The sequence below is a fragment of the Podarcis vaucheri genome (assembly GCF_965113315.1).
Source record: "Podarcis vaucheri genome assembly, chromosome: 6".
Lineage (NCBI taxonomy): Eukaryota > Metazoa > Chordata > Lepidosauria > Squamata > Lacertidae > Podarcis > Podarcis vaucheri.
Genome location: NC_138764.1, coordinates 60,919,362 through 60,947,171, shown reverse-complemented (window position 1 = coordinate 60,947,171; position 27,810 = coordinate 60,919,362). Strand labels below are relative to the sequence as shown.

The following is a 27,810-nucleotide window of genomic DNA, read 5'->3' as shown; positions in this document are numbered from 1 at the left end:
GCATAATTTCACAAGTTAACAAAAAAATGAAAAGAAACCCTTTTGTGAGAGCAGAAGCAGAACATTAAAGGATAGTTTATCAGTCATGTCCCAGCTACACTGAACAGGAAGCAATTAGATGCAACAAGAAGGAAGCTTCTAAGTAAAAGTATACTAGCCCTGGATTGCCTAGCATTGCAACTGTGATTTAAGATGGGCTCTGAAAAAAGATGGGAGGATATCACAGAAAACTCTGGAATGCAACAGAATAGCAGTGACATCGGATTCTCTTTAAAGTGGGACTGAAGGATAGCAAATCTGGTCAGTATAGAAGCAATCTCAGCCTTCCAGAACAATCCTTATGTTTTGTAGCCCATGTCCCAGTCCTGTGCACACAGTTACTTGAAAGGAAACCATATTGAAATCAATGGAGTTGACTTTCAAGTATGTAGTATTGTAAGGTAACCATCTGGGAGTATGTCCCGCTGAACTCACTGGGGCTCCCTTCCAGGCAGACCTACCTCCAACTATTTTGGCTTGCTCTTTTTTGATCCAGCCTTGAAAAGGTTAAAACAGCAAAGAGGATTTTGAAAAGCATCACTTCCAAAGCCAGACAGAAAGACAGAGATGGGAGAGGAACTCTGATGTCATGCAGTCTCAACCCAGCGATGGCTTGCACAGATGGGGCAAGGACGCCCCCACATGGAAAGTGTTTCCAGAAGACCCCTACTCAAGCTGGGTTGGCAGTGCTGCTGAATGCCTGGCAGGTCTCTCCTTGATTGTGGCTTAGATTCTTGGGAGAGGTTGGGGTTTGGTTTTTTAAAGGGAGCAGAGAACGGTCCATTGTTCCTTTTCAAACGACATTACAGCTCTCTGCTCTGGGTGATGCCATATACTGTCGGCTGTTTCAAGCTGGAAGGTGGCGAGGCAGAAGCTGCCAGTGAGGGGTGGGAGAAGAGGAAAGCAAAGCAGGAGGGAAGGAGTGCCACGACTAACTGGTTTGATAACAAATTCACTGACACAGGGAACAGTCTTTTTTTCTCCCCCTGACGCTGCCAATTCCTTTAACGATGCTGACTCTAAGGGCTCCAGAGGGAGAGGAACTTTGACTCCACAAAAAACCCTTTACTGCAACAGAATTGCTTTATTTAAGGCTATGTTGGGCATGTTTAAATATTAAAGGCTGAGCAATAATGGATGGTGTTAGTTTAGACGGAAGAGGAGAAGCCACCTCCCAGAGCCCACATTCACCAAAGACTGATGGTAGAGAGAAAGTGTGTGTGTGTGTGTGTGTGTGTGTGTGTGTGTGTGTGTGTGTGTTTAAGAGGTTTTTCAGAGGATAGGGAAACCAAACAGTTTATTCTGCTCTCAGTTTCCTTTCAGAGCTATGCCAGATATCGCTTTTCTACTTCTTTTTTAAAGGATGTCACTTCCATCAAATTCTAGAGCCCTATCACAAGAACTATCACGGTGCATTTTACTTCTGAAGTTCTGGTTTAGTCATCTGTCACTTGATTGGAATCAGTGAATTTACACTGTGGTAAGAGAAAACGGAATTTACCCTAGAATTCTTCAGTTAAGAATTAGTATCAATACAGAAAGAGACATTGCTTAGGATTCTCAGAAACAACAAAGGCTGAGCTGCTGTTTTAGGTTCTATCAGCAGTCCCCGTCCCCCCAGCAGCTTTTGGAGAGCAAAACCTGCAAACCTGCAAACTTGCAAATTTCCTATTTTTTGGTGGTGCTTGACCTGCTTTCTTTCTCTTTGTTTAGTTTCTCCAAGGAGTTTGTGCAAGCAGAAATCGCAGTGACAGGTTCTCTGGTCATTTGAAGATGGCCCAGGGAGAGGGGCTGGAGGACATTCCATTTTGCCAGTGCACTCAGAACTTCAAGACAAGGGAGGTAATGTATTCTAAAAGGGATCATCCTAATGTTAAGCTGTGTGAACGCTGATGTGAAATGTACGCAGAGCCAAGTAGTACTAATGGAAGCCAGTATAACCCTGCTGCAAATTCTCACTACAGGGAGTCTGCAGATTTTGGGGGTTTTTTGCTATGGTTCAGAAGGTGCTGCCAGAACACACCAGGTGTGAACCATCTCCAAATGTTTTTTGAACCCTTGCAACATTGCACAAAAAAACCGTAATGCCGCATGTAGCAATGACTGCAACAAACTAGCTTCTCACAGGCCACTCCACATCTCCCCTTTCATCATTTATACCAGGGGTGGGGACAGGGCCAGATTTAGATGAAGAGAGGCCCTAGGCTACTCCACTTGTGAGGCCCCTCCCCCACCCTCACAACTAGAAGGAAATGGAACAGTGTTATAAACAAAATTGAGTGAAGCCAAGGATGATGACGGGTATTTAAAATTCTACAATTCACAATTTCTCTTCTAAAGGACATAAGATATTATTGTTAAATACCGTGGTGATTTTTAAAAATGAATTGAAAAACTTGCAATAACTGAACTTTGTAAACCTTTTGTGGTCTGGGTAGGCCTGGAACAGGTTCCCATGTCTTGTTCCTCTCTAAGGAATCAAGTTCAGCCTTCATGGCATTTAACCACAGCTCAGCATCCTCTGAGGTTAAACTTTGAACCTCTTGGAAGCTTCAAGGTTCCCAAACTGTTTCTGAGTTACTAACAGCTGTATCTGCTATGACTGTTTTAGCAAACTCTTCAGCATACCTTTTGGGCGGTTTACCCTTTGTTTTTGTTTTTATAATATTTTATTAAGTTTTATTGATAGAAAAGTTTAGAAAAACAAACAACAAAAGCAAAACAGATACAAAATACAAAAGCACAAAAATACAAAATACAAAAATACAAACATTAAGCACAAAAAAGAAAAAAGAAAAAACACATATAAAAGAAAAACAAAATTTTCTCTCTTTCTTAATCTCTCCACTTTAGTTAACTTATTTTCCTGACTTCCTCACGTCTCCCATTTTTGTATCCCTTTTAAATTTGGTTCAGCAAATTCATAATCTATTAGTTTATCTATTATTAATCCCCTCATACTTTTTACCTTGTTGCTAGAGCCCCTTCAATTCATTTCAATGTCATCAGCATTCAAAAATTTTTGGGCGGTTTACCCTTTGTGGCCCTTTCAGATCTGCACACTATATAAGTCTTCCATGCTAGGTGCCTACGGCCTGGGCAGGACGAGTCATCCTCTTATATACCTGCTGGGATTGACAAGGCATCTGACCCTCACCTGAATCTCATAGCTCTCCTGTAGTTATCATTTAACTCTTGGGGAAAATAATTAGCATCACACATCATATGCATGGAAGTTGTCAAACCAATTACCCAACTAGAATAATAACATTTAATAGCACCAGTTCCCACCTCTCTGCAGAGGGGAAGGGTTGCGGAGAAGTCCAGTTGCACCAGGAAGTGATCTGACCATGGCACTTCTTTTGTTTCGCTTTTAGTTAGTGTCAGATCACCAACATCCATAGAGGTGAACACCAAGTCTAAGGCATGTCCATGGCTATGAGTTGGGCCAAACTTATTCAGGGACAGCCCCATGGAGGCCATGCTTTCCACGAAGTCCCGAGCGGCCCCTTGTAAGGTCGTGTCGGCATGGATGTTAAAATCCCCCAGGACAACCAAGCTAGGTGTCTCCAGGAGCATATCCGCCACGACCTGAAGCAGCTCGGGCAGGGAATCCTTGGTGCAGCGGGGAGGTCGGTACACCAGTAGGAATCCTGTACTGCCCCTATTGCCCAACTTCCAGAACATGCACTCAGAAAACTGGGTCTTCCCAATAGGACACCTGGTGCAGACTAATGACTTCCTAAAAATCACTGCAACCCCCCCTCCCCGCTCACATGACCTGGGTTGCTGTGCGTAAGAGAAACCTGGTGGGCAAGCAGCGGCAAGGACAGGCCCATCTGCTTCATCCAACCAGGTCTCTGTCACACATGCCAGGTCAAATCCTCCATCCACAATCAGGTCGTGGATGGCAGTGGTTTTATTCATCATTGACCTGGCATTACACAGCAACACTTTCAGGTCATGTGGGTTTCCCTTGCTGATTACTGTATCCTTCCGGTCAGGACCAGACCTGGAGGCAGGGATAGTCCTCAGACAACGACCAAACCTGCCTCCTCGGTAATGACATGGTCTGGTCTTAGCATAACTCCTCCTCCTGCCCGTAATCACTGAGATCGGATAATGGGAAATCACGTTGCTGAAAGTCGGAACTCCACAGCGCTGTCTGGTGTCACAGTGTTATAACGCATTTACAATGCTTTATCATTACTAATGTAGCTGAGTCCCAGCATTTTTGTGGGTGAAGCAAAGGCTGGCAGGCTCCCTTCTCTAAACCTAGCTCTGCTCAGCTCACATCAACACCTGCAGCTGGCAGTAACAAGGCTACACTCAACCAGACCATGCAGTGACCACGTGGGGCACAGTCTCCCATCCTTGCCACTGGATCTGGTGCTGATGCAGTTCTCCAGGCCCTGCTCAGCCCTGCTCAATAAGGGCCACATTCATACCAAACATTGAAACACTGTGGTACCATTTTCAATAGTCATGGCTTTCCACAAAGAATCCTGGCAGTTTGTTAAAGATGCTGAGAGTTGTTAGGAGACCCCTACTCCCCTCACAGAGCTACAGTTCCCAGACTTCCCTATGAACAGGGATTAATTCATTTCAAATGCTAGTGGTCCTTCTTTAGGGAAATTGAAAGAACAGTGATTTGAAATTCAGATGTGATGATTGGCATCTATCTGCCTTGGGAGATAATGGAAGAGTGCGCCTTTGGGGATGAAGTCAAATCATTGGAGAGTTACAGCACCTGCTGTGGCTGTAGAGACCAATATGGGAGAGACATGATTTGTTGCTGGTGGGGCAGATGAAGGCATCTAGTTACACTGCTGCAGATGCACCATGGTGTATCTTCTTTCAGCACTCCTCCCAGTGGTCATTCCTCCTCTGGTCACTGCTGTGACTGCCTGTCTCCAGGCCCTGTGGTTGTCTGCAAAGGGTTCACACACAGTGGGGTTAATGTTGCCAGACTCTGTATCATGTAAGCAGACATCTTTGTAAAGCAGTGTTAGTCTGCCAATGGCACCTACCCATTCTATTTCTTATGCTAAATTGAGACATTATGGGGTTGAACTGTAAAGGAGCTTGGGATTTTTGAGAGTTGGGAAGGACTGGAGTTCTTCACTTCCCCTCCCCCCACTTTCAGACATGTAGCTAGTGTGATATAAGGAACAAGTGAAAGGGAAGAACCGCGTCCTCTATGCTCTTTGGAGAAAGGAGGGGATAGAAATGTAAAATATAAGTAAATAAGGACCTTTCCCTAATAATTACACCACAACAGAGTTCTCTTATCAACTGAGATCTTACACTGTACTGTAGCATGCATAGCATAATAGTTAATTTAGCTCTATGAAGGAAGATTACAAGGAAGGGGGGAAGCAAAATAAAGCACACATTGTACGCGTGTGTCATAATATTGTAAATATGCTGCTGTAGCAATGAGACCAGAATTAGCTGTTGCTGAATGCTGTGCAAAGCCAGCTTTCCTGGAAATGTAAAAGTACTGCATGATAAGGGAAAGAGGAGAGATCCATTTCGAAGCTGCAAGCGAAGACCCGTACCTACAACAAAAGCTGGGGGAATCCAGACAAGAGAACTCCTTATGCCACATGTCCTTGAAGCTTCTGGTGCTGCTGACGAACTATTGTTGAAGACTGAGCAGTGAGTTAGATGGGCATGAGGCTGGGTTTGTAAAGCTTGTGCTGCAATTATGCTGCTGCATGATCTATTTTTAATATCCTCTTCTCACTGGGGGGATAATGCAGTGGGACACTTAGAATCAAAGAGAAGAGCCAGTGAGGAATATACCCCCAATGCTATAGTTAGCTCTTAATGTAATTTCTTTGATTCCAGTAGAGATTATCTAGGGGGTGACAAAAAAAATAGGATTGACCTTTAAGTGAAGTAGAGTGCCCCCAACTGTGTATGGATATCCATCTTCCTCCTCTTGAGATGATAAATATGATGAAATCCTAGCACTGACACAACACAAAAGGCAACCTCACATGCACACTGAAGAATCTAGCAGATATTCAGATTACAAGTCCTTTTAAAATGGAGTAATTTAATTACTGCAGTTGTACCCACATTTTCCACTGAGATCAGGGTGGATACACTATAGATAAGAGCCTGGCTCCATGGCTCCCTGCCCTGCTCCCAGTTCTGGTCCATCCACTGCCATTTTTTTTCCAGTGCAATCCTCCAATATCTTATCCATAACAGCACAGCCTCCTTCACAAATTGGCTGTTTCCTTTGGGAAAGGCAAACACTCCACATATCCAATGAATGCACTGTCCCTGCCAAAACTGTCCATTAGTGGTTAAAGTTCCAAGCAAGCTCTGATTTGCCCATCACCTGGAAGATGAAACTGTGCGACATCTTCCTCTGATGCAATCTGAGGGTGTTTCAGACCAAATCTATTCAAGTATTGTGATGGTGCCCCCTTCTTTCTGTCTCCAAAATACTTGTGACAGGCTAATACTGTGATCCACAATTGCAATGACAGACTTAAAACCAACTTCCTCCAGTCTCTTCAACCCCCAATAAGAAGGGGGGGTGCGTGTGCGCGCGCTCCTCTCTGAGAGACCCTTTTTAGCTGGTTGCAGTAAAAGTAGCTCAAATAGGTGTTTTTTCAACCAAAAATCAAGCAATATATGTATAGTGCCTTGGGTTACAGACGCTTCAGGTTACAGGCGCTTCAGCTTACAGACTCTGCTAACCCAGAAATAGTACCACAGGTTAAGAACTTTGCTTCAGGATGAGAACAGAAATCATGCTCCAGCAGTGCAGTGGCAGCGGGAGGCCCCATTAGCTAAAGTGGTGCTTCAGGTTAAGAACGGACCTCAGGAACCAATTAAGTACTTAATCAGAGGTACCACTGTATATGTAGTATATTTGTTCACATCATGCATACTCTGCAGAAGATCTGAAAACTCAAGCTTTGGAAATATATTCCTAGTATGGATTCATTCAGCTCATCCACAAAAGTGTCTTGCCCACCAGATGTTGTCCAGGGATTGAGCAGCTGAAGGATTCAAATTGCAGAAACAAGGAGAAAGGACAATAGGACCTCACTCATCGGCCCAAGGAACCATTGGAACCAACTGCTTTTCAAGCAAGAACACCAGCAAGGGAAGATCAGTCTGTCCCAAACTGGATATAGATGCCCACTTGAAGCTTACATCTTCATTTTTGGCCTTGGAGATACTTTTCCTTTACCGTGTGTGATTCCCCCTCCCCCTTTTGTTGTTGTTGTTGTAAGTCTGATGGCAGGCCCCATCTTTAAACAGTCATGGCTTCCCCCCCCCCCAAATAATCCTGAGAATAGCAGTTTGTTAAGGCTGCTGAGAATTGTTAGGAGATTCCAATTCTCCTCACAGAGCTACAATTCTCAGAGCACCCTGGAAAGATAGATTGGTTGTTAAACGACTCTGGAAATTGTAGCTCTGTAGGGCAAATAAGAGTTTCCTAACAACTCCCAGCATCCTTAACAAAGTACAGTTTCTGGGATTATCTGTTTAGAATGTTATGGTACTGCTTGAAATGTGTACAGCAGATGGGGCCTCTTTCTTTACTGACATGAGCTGCTTTGCAAGACAATAATTGTCTGGAAAGGGGTATAAAAAACAAACCCAACAAAATAAAGAAAAAAATGTTATTTCTTGACATGCATAGAAAAGAGGCAAACATTCTCCTCCTTTGTACAGCTGCTGTTTATTCTTTTCTCTCTCTTTTTCCAATCTCTACTTTCCAACTTTACAAAGTCATCACTGATATAAGTTATTTATAAAATATGTACAGAAAATTGCCACAGTAGTCATTCCGCCCTTTATAGTCCGTTCGGCTCATAAACCAAATGTCATAGCAAAAGACGCTTCCTCTGCCTTGGGGGTGGGACGGGAGGGATAAAGAGCTTGTTGTCAAACAAAAAAACCAGAAAGATTTAAAAGCCTGCAAGCAAATATTTACAGGTTTCAAGACAAAAAGCTATCTATGGTGCCATTTTGAGGATATAGAGGTTTGTGCAAGACTCAGAACTCTGTACAGTTCCATTTGTTATAGTGATTTATCAGTGATATGTATATTGATTTCCATCATCCATACACTTACAGCAAGAATGTACAACTCAGATGACTTTGCATTCATTTTCTTGTACTTAGAAAAGAGTGAAAGAGGCAGTTCTGGATTCATTGCTCCATGTTTTATCGATACAAATGGATGCCTTGAAAATAGCCCCTGAATCTTGGGTAACTTCAGAAACACACTGAATACCTTCCAGAAAGAGAAAAATTCAGTTCAATAATCCTTTGAGGCTTTCATAATTTGCATACAACGTGTGCCTTCAAGAGGATTCAGAATACAAAGAAGCTAGGCTTGTCATCTGTGGGTCCAGCTGGAATGGACTCTGGAACCTGCCCACCACCACAAGGAAAATACAAATATGAAGTGGGTTTCTTCCTCCTAGAAACAATGTGGCTAAAAAGCAGAAGTGTTTGTGCCTTCTAATAGGATTCAGTGAGTAACAAACAGCTTGAGTGAAGATGATGTCTTTAATCAGTCAATAAAGCAAGTTAAGCACGGATAGTGGCAAAGGGCAAAGCTACCTGTCTTCTTGTTTTTTATGGCAATATTTTTACTTTGTTGTTGTTTTCTTTTCTTTTACCTTGGGGGGCATCTAGGCTGGCTGGAAAGAGATGTGTAGGCCTCCAGCAACCCTGCCACCTTCCCTTCCTTTCCTTTCCCATTTTTTATAGTAAAATAAGGTGAAGGAGCTGGAGGCCAGTACTTTGCTTTCCAGCCTCTCTTGTCTAAAACTCTGCGGGAGGGACCTGGCCTGGTAAGCTTGGGTGATGCTACCATGTCTGTGTGTTGTCTTATTTGTTGTAGGATGCTTGTTTTTGTTTTCTTTGGGGGTACCTTGTCTGCATTTTGTGAGGGATTGGGTGTGTTTGTTTTGAGGCAGAGGTGTCTTGCCTGGGTGTGTGTTTTTAGTGTGTGTGTGTGTGTGTGTGTGTTACCTGTTTTGGGGTGTGGGCAATTTGTCTGTTTATTGGGGGGCTGCCTGTTTTTTGTTTGTTTGGGCTAGATGCTTTGCCTTTTTTTAGTTTCTCACACAAATTATTATAACCAGGCTGGTCCCCAAAGCAGCCATTTTGTCATGGTATCCATGACTTTATCAGATTGCCATATGTGCCTTTGGTCCCAGAAAATTTGGGAGACCCTGAACTAAAAGCAACTATCCAGAAACAAAGCATTGTTCCATTGGGTTAAAAGCAACCACTGTGATAATTCACCCTTTTCCCTCCTTTTCTGCCTTCCAGCAGACTTTGGTGAACATGTGGAAAGCTGAACCTACAGCTCAGGTGGTTGTTCCAATCTTTGTCCTCAAAGCACACAGAAAGCAAATCATACCATTCCTTAGCTGTAACCACTGTTGAATGAAATGCAGAGATTGCTTCTTGATCCGATATCCTAGCCTTCCCTTGTGCTACATAGTTTAGTTCCATGGTGAAGTGGTAAAAAGTATGGATGGATAAGTCTGTTTCTGCTCCATGTTAGTAACACATGCATTCCTTCATAAATTCATTCATAAATCACATGTGATCCATTTCTGCATCAATTTGCATTTTTAAAACCTGCACAAAAATTCACATATAACCTTTTTTTCACAAGACACACATTTCTGGATACATTTCAACCTTAAATAGGCATTTTTAAGAACATTCTGGTATATATTTTTCTCTGGGTTTCTTTTTTAGTGAACGACTGCATCTCAAAATCTGGAGAAGTGTTAAAACCTAAGAATAACTGCATTCTGTAAGCAGAAGCTATTACAGTAAGCCCGCAACTTACATGGGGGTTGCATTTCAGGGATAGCACCTAAAGTCAAAATCGCATATAGTCAAAACACATTGGGCGCAATGGCAGGTAGAATGCCAAAGGCCTTTTTCCCAGTCACTGGGTTCCTTTCCACCCCTTATTTATTTATTTTAAAATGCCAACTGTGCAAAGATAAATGCACCCAAGTTAAATGTACTTAAGTTGTGGGCTTACTGCATTTGTTCATTTAAAAAAACTCAGTACCTAGAAATGAACCTGTGTGGCCCCTTAAGTGATCTAGCAATCTTCCTATAAGAACAGTAGCCGGGAGCTGCTGATTCCTAATGTCAGTCTCAATATGGACATCTTCTCTGGCTTTGTTTCAAATGGAGGCAGTTGCACACAGCACTTAAAGCATTAAGCATTGCTAAGAAGGCAGAGCTGAGCTGCATGCCAAGCTTCACCATTTTGGCCAAATACCACACCCCTGCACTGCCATGCATATTTGTTTGACCAAGTTTGACCCCAGTGTGCCTCGACCTAACAAGTCAGTTGCCCCCCCCCCCCGCCAACAATCATCAGCATCCAATGACATGGAGAACATTTTATTTCCTTTTCTTTGTCTGTGCAAGTGAACAGACAAGCTTTGTTTTGACTGTGTGTCAAGCAGGGAGGTGTGAGTCGACATGGCCTTTGTACAAACTGCAGTTCTCATGTACAAACAACACAAATAAATGTATCCATTTCCACAAATGTGTGCTGAATACATAGAATTGTAATGTTGGAAGGGTCCATCTACAGAGTCATCTAGTGTGTCCCCCCCCCTGCAATGCTGGAATCTTTTGCCCAACGCTCGAACCCAGGACCCTAAGATTAGAGTCTCATGCTGTACCGACTGAGCTATCCCAGGTGTCATGGACAGGTATTTGCCCAGAGGAATGCTTGCACAAATGGTTATAGGATGCACACAACTATTGCAGAGAGGGAATTACATAGATTACAAGTAGATACCATCAAAAAGGTTATGCTAGACTGTGCACTCCTGTATGTGTGTGGCATACAACATTTGTGCATAAAAGAAAAATTGGGTGAGAGGAACTCATAAACCAGAGCTCAGTTAAGTGAGCCCATTTCCATTTCCTGGTTCCAAAGTGTGGCAGGTCACCAAAGCTCAAACTGTCCATAGCCTATGCAGGTGACACTTGGCTGGAGGAGATAGAGGATACCTCGGTTTTGCTTTGGGATACAGTTGATGAGACATCATCGTCCCCAAAGGGGTTCTTGCCACAGCAGATTGTGGTGATCATGCAATTACGGAACTGGAAAGAGAAAAAGAGGACAGAGATGCTCTGGAACAATTAATGTGTACGACACAGTCAGAGAAGCTCAGCTGCAAGGGAGATATTCTGGTAGAAAGCAGAGGGTCTCTGCATGCCTCGTTGGGCTGTCAACTCTAGGCATATTAACCGTCATCACAAATATGTGTTTTCAGAGAAGCAACTCAATGGCAGTATGACATTCCAAGTAACTCTAGGTAGCAGAATAAGATACACTATTGCATCCACTTGGACTTCGGACTTGGTTAGCAGGAATTGAAGTTAACTGATAGCCACTGAGATTTAATTGTTTTTATGTTCCCCCTTTGGCACAGACATTTATCAAGAGGGCTATATTAACATTCAAAACTGTAATGTCCGAAACCTGCAAATGAGGACTTCTAACACCACCTGGGCTTGAGGTTATTATTTAAGAGAGGCATATGCAATGTTTTAAGTGCAGAGAAGTTGGCAATGGAGTCTATTGGAGGGGAAGTCGGGTTCATTTCTCGATTCGGGGGGAATCTCACCTGTTTGTTCATGAGGACATAGATGATGGGATTGTAGAGGGACGAGCTCTTTGAGAAGAAGGCAGGCACTGACATGAGCGTAGCAGAAAAGTCTGCTCCTTTGTTGGTGAAGATCCAGAATGCCACCACAGCATAGGGGGTCCAGGCAAGCATAAAACCTAGCACCATCAAGATCACCATGCGGGTAACTTCCTTCTCTGCCTTTTGGGTGCTTGCAGACTCTTGCTGCTGAGCAGCTGCCTGGGGGTGCAAGAGAAGACAGTTACTCTCCAGCCAAGCAGCTATGGAGCTATTTCAACATCACCCTCAGAGTTGAGTTGCAGTTGCCTTGAACATCAGAAGAAGGCAGTAGATTGTTGTCCTCCAGTAGCCAAAACAGGACTGGCAAATGAAGGCTGTTCCATCATTTGTCCTTCTCTGCAGGGAAGTGGATGTTGGTGCTCATATCTTCTCTTTCCCCACTCCAGATTCCATTTGTTCAGGCAACCAGAAGACGTCTATCTGCTGGTTTCTCCCTTTGGTTAAGGCAAGTGGAAGCTGTGGCTGTGAACTGGTCCCAGTCCCCACTTCCTTTGGTTTGGGGGAGGTAAGTTCTCTGAGATATCGCCTATATTCTTCCAGTGGTCAAAACAAGTGGTGGGAAAATGAGTTTCAAACATTTCCTCATGTAAGAGGCCAATGTCTGAATTGGCCCTTCCAGGAGACCAGAGGCCTAGAATAGTTGGGGCTCAGATCACATTCACACCACACTTTATGATACCACTTTAAACAGTCCTGGCTTGCCACAAAGAATTTTGGGAGCTGTCGTCTGTTAAGGGTTCTGAGAGTTGTTTGAAGACCCCTATTCTCCTCTCAGAGCTACAATTTCCAGAGTGGTTTAACAGTCAATCCTGTTTCACAGGGAGTTCTATGAACTGTAGCTCTGTGGGGAGAAATTGGGGTCTCCTAAAAACTCTCCCATAATTCTTTGGGGGAAGCCATGGGTGTCTAAAGTGATATAATATTGATTTATATGTATGGTGTGAATGTGGCCTGAGAAGCAACAAAACAGACCAGGTGCGCCTATAAAGTTGTCCCCAAATCAGAGACCCTTGTGGATATGCAAATTCCACTCTTATATAGAATAGAATCATAGAATCATAGAGTTGGAATAGACCACAAGGGCCGTCGAGTCCAACCCCCTGCCAAGCAGGAAACACCATCAGAGCACTCCTGACATATGGTTGTCAAGCCTCTGCTTAAAGACCTCCAAAGAAGGAAACTCCACCACACTCCTTGGCAGCAAATTCCACTGTCGAACAGCTCTTACTGTCAGGAAGTTCTTCCTAATGTTTAGGTGGAATCTTCTTTCTTGTAGTTTGAATCCATTGCTCCATGTCCGCTTCTCTGGAGCAGCAGAAAACAACCTTTCTCCCTCCTCTATGTGACATCCTTTTATATATTTGAACATGGCTATCATATCACCCCTTAACCTCCTCTTCTCCAGGCTAAACATGCCCAGCTCCCTTAGCCGTTCCTCATAAGGCATCGTTTCCAGGCCTTTGACCATTTTGGTTGCCCTCCTCTGGACACGTTCCAGTTTGTCAGTGTCCTTCTTGAACTGTGGTGCCCAGAACTGGACACAGTACTCCAGGTGAGGTCTGACCAGAGCAGAATACAGCGGCACTATTACTTCCCTTGATCTAGATGCTATACTCCTATTGATGCAGCCCAGAATTGCATTGGCTTTTTTAGCTGCTGCGTCACACTGTTGGCTCATGTCACTTGTGATCTTGCCTATTCAAAGTTTGTAGCCTTTCCATTTTGTCTCCCTTATAGAGTCTCCATAAAACCTAGGCGCATATATAGCACTGAAGTCATGCCCAGCTATCTCTATGACCACCCATCAATGTGGAACCAGCCTGCAGCATCCCTGAGACAGTCCAGTGTACACCTCATTGCTCTTGGCCTCTGCCTCCTCATACCTTGAGTGTGGAGGGAGATACACTACCTCTCGGACTTTGCATATGAGCCGCCCATAGGAAAAGAAGATGACCACCACGGGGATAACGAAGTGGATGGCAAACATATAGACAACGTAGGACTCATTGTGGTAATCAGGGTTGAGGGTGTAGTAGTCTGGGCCACAGGAACACTGCATCCCCTCAGGTATATATCTGTGAACAACAACAAAAACAAGTCAGTAAAGATGTTTATCTTACACAAAGCCTTTGTTGTTGTTTTTTAATAATATTTTTATTGCTTTTTTTCCAAGGTCAGAATACATCTTCAATAACACAGCAAAAGCGGTTTTACAGAAAGAAAAAGAAAGATTAAATGAAAGAAAATTCACTTTTCAGAATCTTTTTTCATAATCAACTGGACTTCCCCACATCTTCCATCCCCTGCTTTCTTTACAATAAATCTAAACAGCAAATTGATACCTTGTTTCATGTGTTTTTGTGCTTTCCTCTAATTATATACTCTAGAATTTAAACTTTTCACAGTCATAACTTGATTTCCATCGTTTTCATATTTCAATACTGAAGCATGTTTTTCCCAAAACTTAGCAAATTCTCAACATTCAAATAACTTATAATGTTTTTGTAGATAGTCCTTAAATTTTTTCCAGTCCTCTTCCACTGCCTCTTCTCCCAGGTCCCGGATTCTGCCAGTCATTTCAGCTAGTTCCATGTAGTCCATCAGTTGCGTGTGCCACTCTTCCAGCGTGGGTAGCTCCTGTGCCTTCCAATATTTGGCTATAAGGATTCTTGCTGCTGTAGTTGCATATAAAAAGAAAGTTCTATCTTTCTTTAACACTCTCTGGCCCACAATGCCCAGGAGGAAGGCCTCTGGTTTCTTATGAAAGGTATACTTAAATACCTTTTTCAACTCGTTATAAATCATTTCCCAAAAAGCCTTCACCCTCGGGCATGTCCACCAGAGGTGAAAGAATGTTCCTTCAGCCTCCTTACATTTCCAACATTTGTTGTCAGACAGATGGTATATCTTTGCAAGTTTGACTGGGGTCATGTACCACCTGTACATCATTTTCATAATATTTTCTTTTAAGGCAAAACATGCCGTAAATTTCATACCGGTGGTCCATAACCTTTCCCAGTCTTCAAACATAATGTTGTGCCCAATGTCTTGTGCCCATTTTATCATGGCTGATTTAACTGTCTCATCTTGAGTATTCCATTTAAGCAACAAGTTATACATTCTTGAAAGCACTTTCGTCTTAGGTTCAAGTAGTTCTGACTCTAATTTTGATTTTTCCACCTGGAAACCAATTTTTTTATCCTTTTTGAAAATCTCTAAAATTTGGGCATAGTGAAACCAGTCTCGCACCTTTCCTTTCAATTTTTCAAAACTCTGTAGCCTCCAAGTATCACCAACTCTTTCAATTATCTCACAATATTTTACCCAGCCAGTCTCCATATTACTTAATTTTATGGCCTTAGCCTCCGTCGGTGATAGCCACCTCGGGGTCTTATTTTCAAATAAGTCTTTATATTTGGTCCAGACGGCAAATAAAGCTTTCCTGACAATATGGTTTTTGAACAATTTATGAATCTTTACCTTGTTGTACCACAAATATGCATGCCACCCAAAAGCATTATTAAACCCTTCCAGATCTAGGACATCAGTGTTTTCTAACAAAAACCAATCCTTCATCCAGCAGAAGGACGCCGCTTCATAATACAACCTTAAGTCCGGCAGGGCAAATCCCCCTCTTTCCTTTGCGTCTATTAATATTTTGAGTTTTATTCGGGGCTTTTTGCCCTGCCAGACAAACTTTGTAATGTCCCTCTGCCACTTTCCAAAACACTCCACTCTGTCCACGATCTGAAGGGTTTGGAACAGAAACAACATTCTTGGCAATACATTCATCTTAACTGCTGCAATTCTTCCCAGCAAGGAAAGTTTCAATCTTGACCAAATTTCTAAGTCTTTTTTAATTTCAGACCAACATTTTTCATAATTATCTTTAAACAAATTCAATTTTTTTCCAGTCAGGCTAACCCCCAGGTATTTCACTTTTGTAGCCACATTTAATTCTGTTTCCTTCTGAAACCCATCTATTTCTGAAGGTGTCAAGTTTTTTGCCAAAACCTTAGTTTTTTGTTTGTTCAACTTGAATCCCGCCACCCGACCAAACTCAGAGATTAGTTCTAAAGCTCTTTTTGTGCTGGACTCTGGCTCCTGTAGTGTCAAAACCAAATCATCTGCAAATCATCTGTGTATCTTACACAAAGCCTGTATCAGTACAATAGTCACTGGCTCAAGTAGAGCTGTTGCCACCAAATTTCACATATAAGTCAAATTGTCAGCTAAATTTGGGGGTTCTTTCTGAGGTGAAACTTCTGAGGGTTTCAAAGGAAGCACAAAGAATGTAGTTAAAACTAACAACTTTTCTCAGAGCAACTGCACACCTCCCTAAGTAGCCATTAACTAAATTTCAACATTAATGTGGAGGCACTCACTTATCTGCAGCCTCTAAGACGTTCTGAGGGAAGCAAGAAAGCCTGAAAATTGTTTCAGGATGATTCCACTGATTCCCAGTTGTTAGCATTAACTGAAGTCATTATAATTCCAGAATATCTTTCTGTGAAGTTTCTCTAGCAGTTTGCTGTCTTTGCACTCCCTTCTACATCTCCCTTCAACAGTTCAGCTAATGCACCAGAGACTCTTGCAGCATTCCATAGTCGCTCTCGACCTGGTCTCAGACATGTTCACCCACTATCCTTTAGTGTGAACTTTGAGCTCCACTTTCAGCACACAGTTCTTTCCAGGCACTTCCATCCAATCCAGAGAAGTCCTGGGCTATAGTCATTGTAGGCTAATAAGGGGCCATAGTGTTTTTCTGGAAGATTGCTCACCTGGTGCCTCTCTCCAAGATCAGTTGTGTCTCCAGAATTTTTGGGCAGGAGATGATTTGACAAAGGAGGTACAGTGGTACCTTGGGTTAAGAACTTAATTCGTTCCGGAGGTCCGTTCTTAACCTGAAACCGTTCTTAACCTGTGACACCACTTTAGCTAATGGGGCCTCCCGCTGCCACCGTGTGATTTCTGTTCTCATCCTGAGGTAAAGTTCTTAACCAGAGGTATTATTTCTGGGTTAGCAGAGTCTGTAACCTGAAGCGTCTGTAACCCGAGGTACCACTGTACATCCAGTGATATATAACCACCTCTTGCTTACTCTAAAGCAAGAGTGGGCAACCTTTTTCTGTCAAAAACCACATTCCCTTGAGGCAGATCTGTGCAGGTTCATATGCTATTGGTAGGTGGAACCAAAACCAGTAGCCAGCAGAGTCAGAACTGAAACAGGTTTAGGGAGCACAGAGGAAAAGAGAGGAAGGAAATTCCTGTTACGTAGAGGGATTTCATTAGCCATGCACATATGCTACTCTGAATTTCACCAGTATAAGTTGCATGTGTTTTATCTCTTTCTAGCTAGTGTTGATTTTAGACATCTTTGAATGTTTTTAAATGCCTGCTTTTAACTGTTTTTATCAAGAATTTTTATGTTTTATTTATAGGGTGGTACAATCAAGTGGTATACAAAAATTTGCTAAATAAATACATTGAATGAATGAAAAAATAGAAAAAGAATAGAAAACAGGCAAATCTGATCTAGTCATCAACTGAAAGTCTTATGGTTAATTAAAATGTCTAGGGAACACTGCCATATTCAAGCAATGACACTACATGCAGGGATCACTGGCTTTCTTCTCTGGGGGACCTGGTGGTTCCTGCTCCCAGTCTCACAGGGACAATGCCATGCCATCATGTATATTCACTTGGAAGGAGGCAACAAATGAGCTGAACACATTCACAATGCGCTCCAAGCCGGCATGTTGCAGTTGGATGTATAACATCAGTTTGTTGTGACGCTTGCTGCCTCCCACGGGGAACTATCGATTTAGTCTAATCTCTGCGCAGCTGAGTGCGTGTGGTTGAACTTGTCAGACACCTGATCGCGTTGTGGCAAGCAGATGAGGAAGGGAACAGAGATTATGTGGGTCCTTGAGGGCACTGCTAACTCTAAGGAGTCTGTAATTTGCAGCTGCCAAAGGAAGTGGAGGAGGGGAGTATCAAAGTGCCCATTTGCCAGGCCCTTATACCTAAGTAGCACACAGCTAGGTTGTAAATAGAATTATAAACAATGCTTTGGAAGCAGAGCTGTGGAAGCCTAGTCTTAAGTGTTCACTTCAGCTGCGTGTAACATAGTATGTAATAATAAGAGAGCATGCTAGAGCATTACTGCTTGATAAAGCACTAATATATTAAATACTGATACTTTCCACTTGTACGTATGGCAGAAGTCTGTTGACCTGAACACCATTAGCACTCCATGAAAATTACTAAAATTCACCAGTATGTCCAGGACTGCAGTTAAGATTTACCACCAATGGGGGGACAAAGGGGCAGTTCCCCCAGGCCAAAAATTCTTAGAGGCACAAAATTTCAACACCCACTGCTGCCTCAATACAGCTATGTGATTCCATCACTGGGGTCCGTTGAAAATGTCTTCTCCGTGGGAACCAAGAAGTGACCTCTCCAGACAACTGAACAACTTATCTTTTCTTATCTCTGTGGCTGCAATCTCCTGGGTGGTGCAGATGCCATTAGGCAGATGAACACATACATATTCTGCCAAGTCCCCCGTCCCCCCGCATGGTCCTGGGTACTGGCAACCCACGCTAGGCCGCTGCAACCAATGGTGAGGTTTTTCGGTAATGGCTACTGATTTTGTGTTTCCGTATACTAAGGACCAGGAATGGTCAGGTGTAGAAGAAAACTCTTCAGCTTAGATTTGGGGGGGGGCACACAAACTATTGCCTTTTTTCAAAAAGGGCTTGAATTTGTGTTTCTCGAACAGCAGGCCTCCAATGCCCCGTGGCAAACTGCTTTTGAAACGGAGATGAAATTCCAAAGGTATTTGTGATGCAGCATAAAGGCTGCTGTTCAAAGGGGGGAAAAGTCAAGCATCTTGCTGGGCACCCCTTGGGCATGTCTACATGCTCTCTGTGGATCCTGGCCATTGTGTGTGGAGAAAAAGATTAGGTGTGTGAGTCACTGCTTTTACTTTGCTGGTGCAAACCTTGGATTTGGGAAGCTAAATGGAAGCCGTGGGGAATATTTCTGTGTTGGAAGGCTGGAAATGGAGATACTGAATAGACAGCTTTCTATGGTAGAGAAATCCCCTGTCTTTCCATTGAACTGTAAGCAAATACTAGGCCAATTCACGATGCCCGGCATAGTGACCCAATGCAGATCATCACCCAGCTCCTTCCCATTATTGCTGTTCAGAAGTAAATGGCAATTGATTAAGCACCGCATCTGAAAAGCATGACCTCAGCTTCCCTTACTTGCACAAGGCAACCCACGGACTCTGAGAATGACACAAATGCATAGGGATCTACTGAATGGTTCAGGGCTGTTAAAATAGGACTCACCATTCTTTTCGTTAAAGCTAAGGTTAATTTGTAGCAGCTGCTGGAGTAGAAAGAGATGGTCTCTGTGTGCACGTGTGCTTAAAAGAGATGCTGTGTGTGTGCCCAGGCACCTGTGCAAGCATGCATGCACAAATGTGCCTCGGGCACTCCAGAAGAGAAAGCAGCTGTTAAATGGAGCACAGCAGGTGGAACATGGCATTAGACAATTGCATTACAAGCAGCCAGCACTTCCACTAAACTCTCTGCTTAGTACAGAGAATCTCTCCTCTCCCAGGCACTTCACCCCCTTCACTTAAGGGCTTTGGCTTCTCAGACTAAATAGTGTAAAGTTTAGAAGACTCCGGGTGACTTGTGAAGACCTCATATAACCAATTTTACGGCATGCCAAACTGACTTTGCCCTTATCCACTCAACTCACCCACATTCTCACTGCATAAATGAGTGGGCCTGAAATTAGAGAATTAATGGTTCTACTGAGAATGATGCCTCAAACTGAGATTGTCTGCCATGATGAGTGAGACCCCATGGAGATATTTAATAATAATAATAATTTTATTATTTATCCCCCGCCCATCTGGCTGGGTTGCCCCAGCCACACTGGGCGGCTTCCAACGCATATAAAAACATAATAAAAGTCAAACATTAAAAACTTCCTGATACAGGGCTGCCTTCAGATATCTTCTAAAAGTTGTGTGGTTCTTTATCTCCTTGACATCTGATGGGAGGGCATTCCATAGGGAGGAAAATATTTGGAAGTTGATGTCAGAAATTGATAGAATCATCATACAACAGGTCCCCAGATTAATCTGGAACAGGGTGATTTCATCATCTCTATGATGAACTTTTGCCAGAATGCATATTATGTGAATATAAGGAAATTGCACATAAAGGCTTATATGTGCAGTCATTACCAAAATTTTCATTCAATTCTGCTTCCATATCTGATATTGTACCATACTCCAAGTGCCAGCCTTGGCAAGTGCCGTATTTTTCACTCTATAGGACACACTTTCCCCCCTCCAAAAATGAAGGGGAAATGTGTGTGCGTCCTATGGAGCGAATGCAGGGGGGAGGCAGGCAGGAAAAGCCCCCAAAAGCCGCACACAAGCTCCACACGGCTCTTGTGGGCTTTTCCTCAGGAGGGACAAGGGACTGACGCGGCCAGTCAGTCCCTTCTCCCTCCTCGTAGAAAAGCCCACAGGAGCCACAGGAGGCTCCTGTGGGCTTTTGCGGGAGGTGGGGGTATTGCCATAAATGGGTAAATGGGATTGATGCCTATGAAAAGAGATCAAGTCTATAGCTGTTCCCATAATTACTTCTTAGCTAGTCAGTTCCTAACTACCGGTAATTGGATTTCAGTATTTAGTCAGTGCAACATAGTACTCCAGTGTTGTATATAATGCAAAACTTTCATTTTTACTTACCTGGACCAACCAAAAAGAGGTGGACATGCACAGGATAGGGACATAACCCAAGTAAAAGCAATGCCCATCAAGGCATGGGAGGAAGAGAAGCGGAAGTTTCCCATTGGTTTACAGACCACGATATAGCGCTCTATGGCAAGAACAACCAGTGACCAGAGAGCAACCTGACCTGCAAGTAATAAGGGGGAGAGAAAAACACAAAGCAATGAAATGCAATTAATGTATATAGGTTGGTTGGATGCCCTTTGTGAGGGTTTGCCTAATTCAGGTCTTTTTTAAGATAGCACAGAAGCATGATGTGCTGGTTTCAGTGAAGGATGGGGAATCAGGAGCCTCATAGTTTACATTACATCATCTGAGTCCACATTTAATGGAAGATGGTCTGCAAGACCTGTGGTGCACGGCATGGCGATGCAAAAGCTCCTGACAAAATGCCAACAGTGGTACAAGTATTATCATCCTTTGATTGTGTACATGAGCATATGGACCTATTAATCTCTTTATCAAATGTAATCAAAACTCAGGGGATTATCTGAGCCTAGGCTGTGCCTTAAGCCTATTAATGCCCCCAGCATGTGATTATCCAGTGATAAGTATGCAGGGTTTCATGTTGGAAAGGCAGCTGCCGCTTTTATATCTAGACTGTTCTTTTCACTCTCTATTTGAAATATAACATGATTTCCTCTCCCCCTCCCCCACCCGAGATGGTATCTCACTTACAGTGTTGTTTTCCTGTGGACCTAGGACAAGTTTTTGTCTTAAGTGTAAAGTGATGCTTCACAATTTCCTGTTGCGCCATGAACATGCATGTGCCTTGTTTTGTAATTATTTAAATATACACACATCCTTTTCATATAATCCTATTGGGACCTTATAATCACCATTTGGATTATTCTCTTGATGTAGGGAATGCTTGTCAATGCTCATTTATAAACAACTCATTTATTTCAAAGCAAGAGAAAATGTGAGGGCGGGTGCACATCAGGAAATTCTGGGGCAAGTTTGATGCATTAAACAGAAGTGTACAATGTGGTCAAAAATTGAGGCTTAACTGCAGCACTAAAATGGGAGCTTTCTCATTTCTTACTAAGGATTTAGTCTGCTCCAGCTCTTTGGCTCCAGCTCTTTTTATTTTGGTTTATCCCTCCTTGTGTGATGAGATGTCCCACATTACCAACCAACAAACAAGGCACACCACAACCATTACCAACCGATAGTGAAGATTTTGCTAGGGTTCAAGCCAACTAAAACTCATGAGAAGGTTGCTCATTCAGTGGGTGAGTAAAGACAACATGTACTGATTCTGCTTTGAAAAGCATTGGGGGAGGCAGGGGGCCCTCAAATCTCAGTTACATTTCTGGGACTCGTGAATCCGCTCCAGATTCCAGTTTGGCTACTACAGCACATAGCCAGAAGCGCAACAAATGCTGACATGTTGTCAAAGGAAATTACTTTTGCCTTGGAATCCTGCAGTACTGAAAGAGAAAACCCGTCTGTGTAGCCAGTAGAAGCCTTGCAATCACCCCTGTTCACTACATGGACAAGGAAGGAGGGCTATCATCAGATGTGGTAAATGCAGCTCCTAAAGAAACACATGGAACCCTTTGAAGTTGCACATTTATTATTGCAGAAATTTTTTTACCCAGCTCAAGCTAAAAACAAGTGACTTTTCTTTTCTTGATGCTCTTAATGTCACTTCTTTAGTCTCAGAGCTCCTACTAGGTGTCTCTTTGAGCCCATTCTTCATCACAAAAATACTGATAGAAGCCCCAGGCTATATTATCTTATTTCCCTTTTTCTGTTGTTGTTTTTTGGGGATGGTTTGTGCAGAGCATTGAAGATGACTTCTAACTGCTTCGCCATTCTCACAGCACAACTAAAGATGCCAATAAACTTTGCCAAACTTGGACCCAAAAAAGGACTTCAGTAGCACAAAGAAGAGGTGAATCTTCTCTGGCTTGGATTAAACTATTAGCTGAGAGGACTTCCTGGCTTAACCCTGCTTAGAAGGGCTGCATCCTGGAAAATTGCTGGTGCGACATAAACATCTATCCCCTTCAAGGAACCCTCTTGCCCCATGAATCTCCTAATGAGAGAGGGCTTTTATCCCCAAAGCAGCAGTTTTTCCAGGTGCAGTCTTTGAAAGCAGCCAATATGCAAATAGAAGGAAACCCTTATCTCCATCTGTTTGCACAGAGACTACTTTCAAAGATTGCAGCTGTGGGGGAAATAGCAAATTCAAATTGGATCTGAAATTAGGTGATCTGTTTCCTGATTAGAGAGAGAATCATTTAGACTATTTCCAAACCAAATCAGCACGAACCAGATGGAGCTCTACCATCTATAGACACAATTAGGTTTGACCCACCAGGAGATCCAAGATTGGGATCTCCCACAGATTTTTAAAATAACTAATAGCAGCTGGAGGATGGTGATCTGGTATATTTTTGCCTCCATGCAGATTCCCCAATAAAATTGCTCCCTTCCCCCAAGGGAAGGTGGAAATTGTGGTGGAAATCATACATGTTTCAAATGTTATTTTTATCAGCGCCTGGGAGTGTTTCTGTATAAAGAACATGGAATAAACCTTTTGAATACAAATAAATAAGGAAGATGTGGGGTAGCTATGTTTTTTCTCTCAGAGAGCAAATAGCATGTTGGATAGAGGGTGCTGATTTTTAGTTCAGAAAAACCACATGGAATTGGGTTGCAAGCATCAATGCCAGTACTGCAGTCCCAATCTGAATGTTCCCACTAGGCAGGTATTTTTTTCAAAGGTTCACATGAAGCCTTCATCATGGCTCTCTCATATCATGTTTAGTTGTGTCCACAGGAATTGCTCCATGGCCTCACCCCATCTTGGAATGTGAGCTCACCTGAGAGCACTTGGGCTTCCCTTTGACTCCAGGAAGCAAGAAGATGCTACTGGCAGGTTGTTCAATGGCTCCCAACTGGAGCACCTTGGCTGTGCCTTGAATCCATTTGCTCATTCTTCTCTTGCTCTTGCCATGCTTTTCCTTGACATTCTCTGTATCTTGCCACATCTCTTCCCTGCTCCCTGCCTTTTTACTGTTAGCTTCCTTCTGTACCTATGTCCTGGCTTTCCCCCTGAAACTCAATCCCTCTGAAATACACAAGACATGCTCCTCCCTGGCACAGCACCAATTTTTCTCCAAATGTCAACTGCCTTATCTCATTCCAAAACCATGATCATGGTTTGGACTGTTTATTTTAAAAAGCTGGCATGTATAGCTTATCTTATGGTATGTCCATGTTAGTTATTATTTTATCAGCTGATTGTGCTCCAGCTTTGCAGTAATATAGATTAAGCACAGATTTCACTTCTTCGCATTGAAATCAGTGAAATTTACAAGTTCCTACTCGTAACTAGATTTTTTTGTCTATGTAGAAAACAATTGAAACCTTCCGTTTTCAAGCCAAAACTTAGAGAGAATTGTGTGTTCAAGCATTAGCCTTAATATTCTGAAAAAGCAATATATGATTAGCAGGCTGGTGTTTTCCTCTCAGGACCACACCAAGAAGTGAAGCACATGGCACAGCCCAGCTTGCTCCTGCAATTGCCCTTTTAAGTGATATAGAGGGAACCCAAGGCCAGGAAAAGCCCCCCAGACCATGCGGATTTTAAGGACCGTGTTCTACATGATTGGCTCCAATTCCCGTAAGGAGCATCATGCAGATGTGCGCCGAGCGTTTTCTTTGGCAGTGCAGAGAATAATGCGGCACCAGCTGTGTCCTTTCAGAGCCTCTTTTGGAGATGTGTCCAGTGGAATAAGAAGTGACATTTTTCATCTATTTGAGCATTAGGCAAAATGTGAGAAATTTGCAGGACATGAGATACTTCTCAAGCAGAGGAAATAACAACACTGACTTGATTCATAATCTAGTTAAGGGATAGGTTTTCATTTATCAATAGTAAATTTGCCTTCAGTTGAATACCTCCCCATTGCCTACCTGCATCTCCAAACATAAAGAATTGTATATATTTTATGCCATGCACATTGAAAATAAATGTGTGTTTTTATTTTTTGCATGCACACAGGCTTGACATAATAATAAAGATTGTAGAGATTTCCTCACCCTTATAGGGTTGCCATATGTCCAGAATTTCCCAGACATACCTGGAATACTGCAGTGCCCAGGCAAAAATTGATAAAATGTCTGGTGAGATCGAGATGTACGGCAACCCATGTCATCAAGTGTTGTTTTTGCCGATTTTCCTTTTTCAACAACTTTTGTGTCTGTATTTTCACTTTTTGAAATATGGCAACCCTAGTATATGTTAACTATATTAAAACTTGGCTTGGTTCAGCCCTGGAGTGATGTCAGTGTGGTTGAACTAGGCATGGGCTTTGTTCCATGTGCCCAAGTAGGAGCTGTTTTATCCCTGAAATATTCATTCCAGAGAGCAAGGGCCAAAGATTCAGCATTGCTTAGTTTGTGTTCTCTCCAGATGGCAGAGAAACAACAGAGCACATAGACTCCATAGGGAAATGGTTTCCATAGGGTAATAATGTTCTCTTGCAACTTGCAATGCAGAGAAGCAGTTCTTAAATGAACTCCAATACGTTTGCCAGAAGAGATACCCAATTCAATCGTATGCTGTTGGAAGCCTATGGGCTGGAGTCTCCTGTCAACATATGGCAACATCTCCTACTGCAAGTTTAGTGCACTGGAATTTATTTGTTGGATCACTTCTCTTTCCATGTGAAACAATAATCTCCTGTCAGTAGGAATGCTTAAGTAAAACATTCTTTGCAAACAGAAAGGATCTAGGGGGCACAACATTTTCTATTCATTCACTGGAACTGTGCCTTCCTTACTACAGGTGGAATTTCATATTTCCCTGAGGATGTTACACTGACATACACAAACCAGCCTCTACCAGATTTCCATCGTTTGAGACACAACCTGCATGGAAACTGTCTCCATGTAGGAAACATCATGTGTTGATTACCGTACACAATGACTGCACGCAGATATGTATCGCAGTGTGTACAATGCTTTTCAGGTAGGAATTATGTCAAATGAGCAACCCCGAGTCTTTGAACCAATAGATACGATGAATAATGAAATATTTCATTTTTTTGTAGTAATTATAGTTGAAACAAATAAAGGGGGATTCATATCTTCATGAAGCTGGCCACTAATTCAAATAAAAAATAATACATAAATGGGTCAGGATGGACAAAACTGTCCATTTTGGTTGCCTAAGTTTCTCAATCTTAAAATGACTTTGGTACATTTTTGGAGCAATACGCTTTTCTTTTAAAAATCTTCATGAAAATTCACGAAGAACTTCTTCAAATAAACACATTTTTGTATGTATTTGACTAATGTACACATTTTTGCAAGCAATTTCCCCAATATAATTATTTTCACCAATATATGCATTTTATAGGCATTTCTCCCTAACATACACATTTTTGTACATTTTGGTTGGTTGGAGAACTGCACTGCAAAATTCAGAGATGCACAAATTTCAAAGGATAGCTGTGTTTTGGTTCACATATTCAAGATGTCTGATGATAAGTGAACCTAACTTAGGCAGCAGAAGCTGAGCCAGCCATGCTGCTTCTCCCCACCGTTTGGCTAGTCATGTGCCACTGCTTCCTTGCAATGCTTCCATAGCTCATTGCTAGAGCATCTGCAAAAGATCCTAGGTTCAATCCCCTGACATCTCCCAGTATGGCAGGGAATTTTGAGTCTGAAACCCCAGAGAACCACTGACAGACAATGAAGACAATACTGAGTTAAGAGGACCACTCCTTTAACTTGGTAGAAAGTAGTGCTCACTACTCCCCTCGTGGATCTTACCTCCCAGTGTTGCAAAGAAGCCCTCAATGGCACAGCCGATGGGACCAAATATGAAGTAGCCATTCCAGGCTGTGTAGAAGGTGACCGTGAAGCCAAAGCAGGCCATGAAGAGGTCTGCTACCGCCAGGTTAACCAGGATATAGTTGAGCGGCTGTCGTAGCTTCTTATGTTTGAAGGTCACAAGGAGGGTGAGGAGGTTGATGGGCAGCCCAGTGGAGATGAGGAAGAAGATGTAGCAGCACACCATTTTGTACTTCCAGGGCTCCGCTAGGTAATACTGGGGATATTCAAAGGGGCTCCGCACCAGCCCTGTCTTGTTGGAAAGAGGCACATAAAAATTGATACCTTCTGTTCCATTCATGATTCACTTATTTAATCAACTGCTTCTTTTGGTTTGGGGGTTGTCTTTTTTGTTTGGTTTTTAAGTCAAATCGATTTGGGGTTCCCGCCCCCCAACTTTGATTATTTTTCTACGAACTCTAAAAAAAATAGCAAATCCCCTAAGGGAATGCAGGGCTGGTGCGTCTGCCGTCATCTATGTCCCGGGGCTGGCGCAGCCAGGATCCAAAGGGGGTTTTTATACCCTCTGCCCAGTCCTGCTGGAGGGAGAGGAAGGAGAGGGGAGGGGAGAGGAGGATTAGGGTCTAGGCTAACTTTATATGACAAGGGCAATGGGATTGAGAGGGGCTGATGCTTTAAGCACCCTCTAAGCAGCTAGTTGGCCCCAAAACCTGCTCTAAGGCGTATTAGTTTCTACTAAGTGTTTAATATTATTTAAAGGGTTTGTTTTATTTAGAGATGAGGGGGACAGCTAGACTGGCAGGTAGTTGTCATAGAAGAATGTTAGATTTGTACCAAAATACAGAAAAGAAAAGAAAAATACACCCGTATGAAAGGATATAAAATTCCTTCCTTATGAAAATCAAACTGGTTGCAAACTTGCAAATCGAGAGAGAACTCCAGAGATAGTCAACAAGGTGCCTTCAGATGTTATTGGACTACCACTTTCATCATTCCCTCAACTTTGACAGCTGAGGAACACAGAAGAGAACTTTTAATGTGGACCTCAAAGTTTAGGCAAGTTCATAACAAGACAGTGTTGTTAGAGTATCTTGAGCTGAGGATATTACCATATGCTATCTAGAAACAAAACAGGTTCAAATAATGGCATCACCTGAGAGAGAACCTTCTTGTTGGTGGTCCCCAGGCTGTGGAATGGCCTCTGCCCTGAGGTGTGTCTTGCACCACCAATGTATACTTTTTGACGATGGGTCACAATGCACTTCTTTACCCAGGTCTTTGGTTGAGTGTATGTCTTCCCACATTTCTGTACACTGCACCTCTGCTCTGTGTTGCTGTTTTGTTCTTCTGATATTGGCCAGCTTTTGGTTTTATTTTATGGTT

The 27,810-nt window shown here is 42.8% G+C and overlaps 1 protein-coding gene and 1 long non-coding RNA gene across 2 annotated transcripts; one reads left to right on the top strand and one right to left on the bottom strand.

The window, feature by feature from the left end:
• The first annotated feature begins 5,589 nt into the window (after positions 1 to 5,589).
• LOC309535495 lies at positions 5,590 to 13,613 on the top strand. Its single transcript, XR_014221267.1, has 3 exons — positions 5,590 to 5,700; positions 12,173 to 12,291; positions 13,524 to 13,613. It is a non-coding gene; the product is annotated as an uncharacterized lncRNA (long non-coding RNA).
• LOC309535494 (green-sensitive opsin) lies at positions 9,078 to 26,931 on the bottom strand. The gene is made up of 5 exons (XM_082228597.1): positions 26,407 to 26,931; positions 20,572 to 20,740; positions 13,696 to 13,861; positions 11,706 to 11,945; positions 9,078 to 11,178 (listed from the first exon to the last, which is right to left on the bottom strand). The coding sequence occupies exons 1-5, from the start codon at positions 26,765 to 26,767 to the stop codon at positions 11,047 to 11,049; spliced, it is 1,068 nt and encodes a 355-aa protein (XP_082084723.1). The 5' UTR covers positions 26,768 to 26,931; the 3' UTR covers positions 9,078 to 11,046.
• Positions 26,932 to 27,810: the final 879 nt, after the last annotated feature.

What these genes read in the sequence shown, in the direction of transcription:
- LOC309535494 (XM_082228597.1), bottom strand. Translation starts at nt 26,767, where the DNA reads ATGAATGGAACAGAAGGTATCAATTTTTATGTGCCTCTTTCCAACAAG. An exon ending in CCTCTTTTTGGTTGGTCCAG is followed by an intron (nt 13,862 to 20,571) that starts GTAAGTAAAAAT and finishes TGTTGTTCACAG; the next exon opens with ATATATACCTGAGGGGATGC. An exon ending in ATGTCCTCATGAACAAACAG is followed by an intron (nt 11,179 to 11,705) that starts GTGAGATTCCCC and finishes TTCTCTTTCCAG; the next exon opens with TTCCGTAATTGCATGATCAC.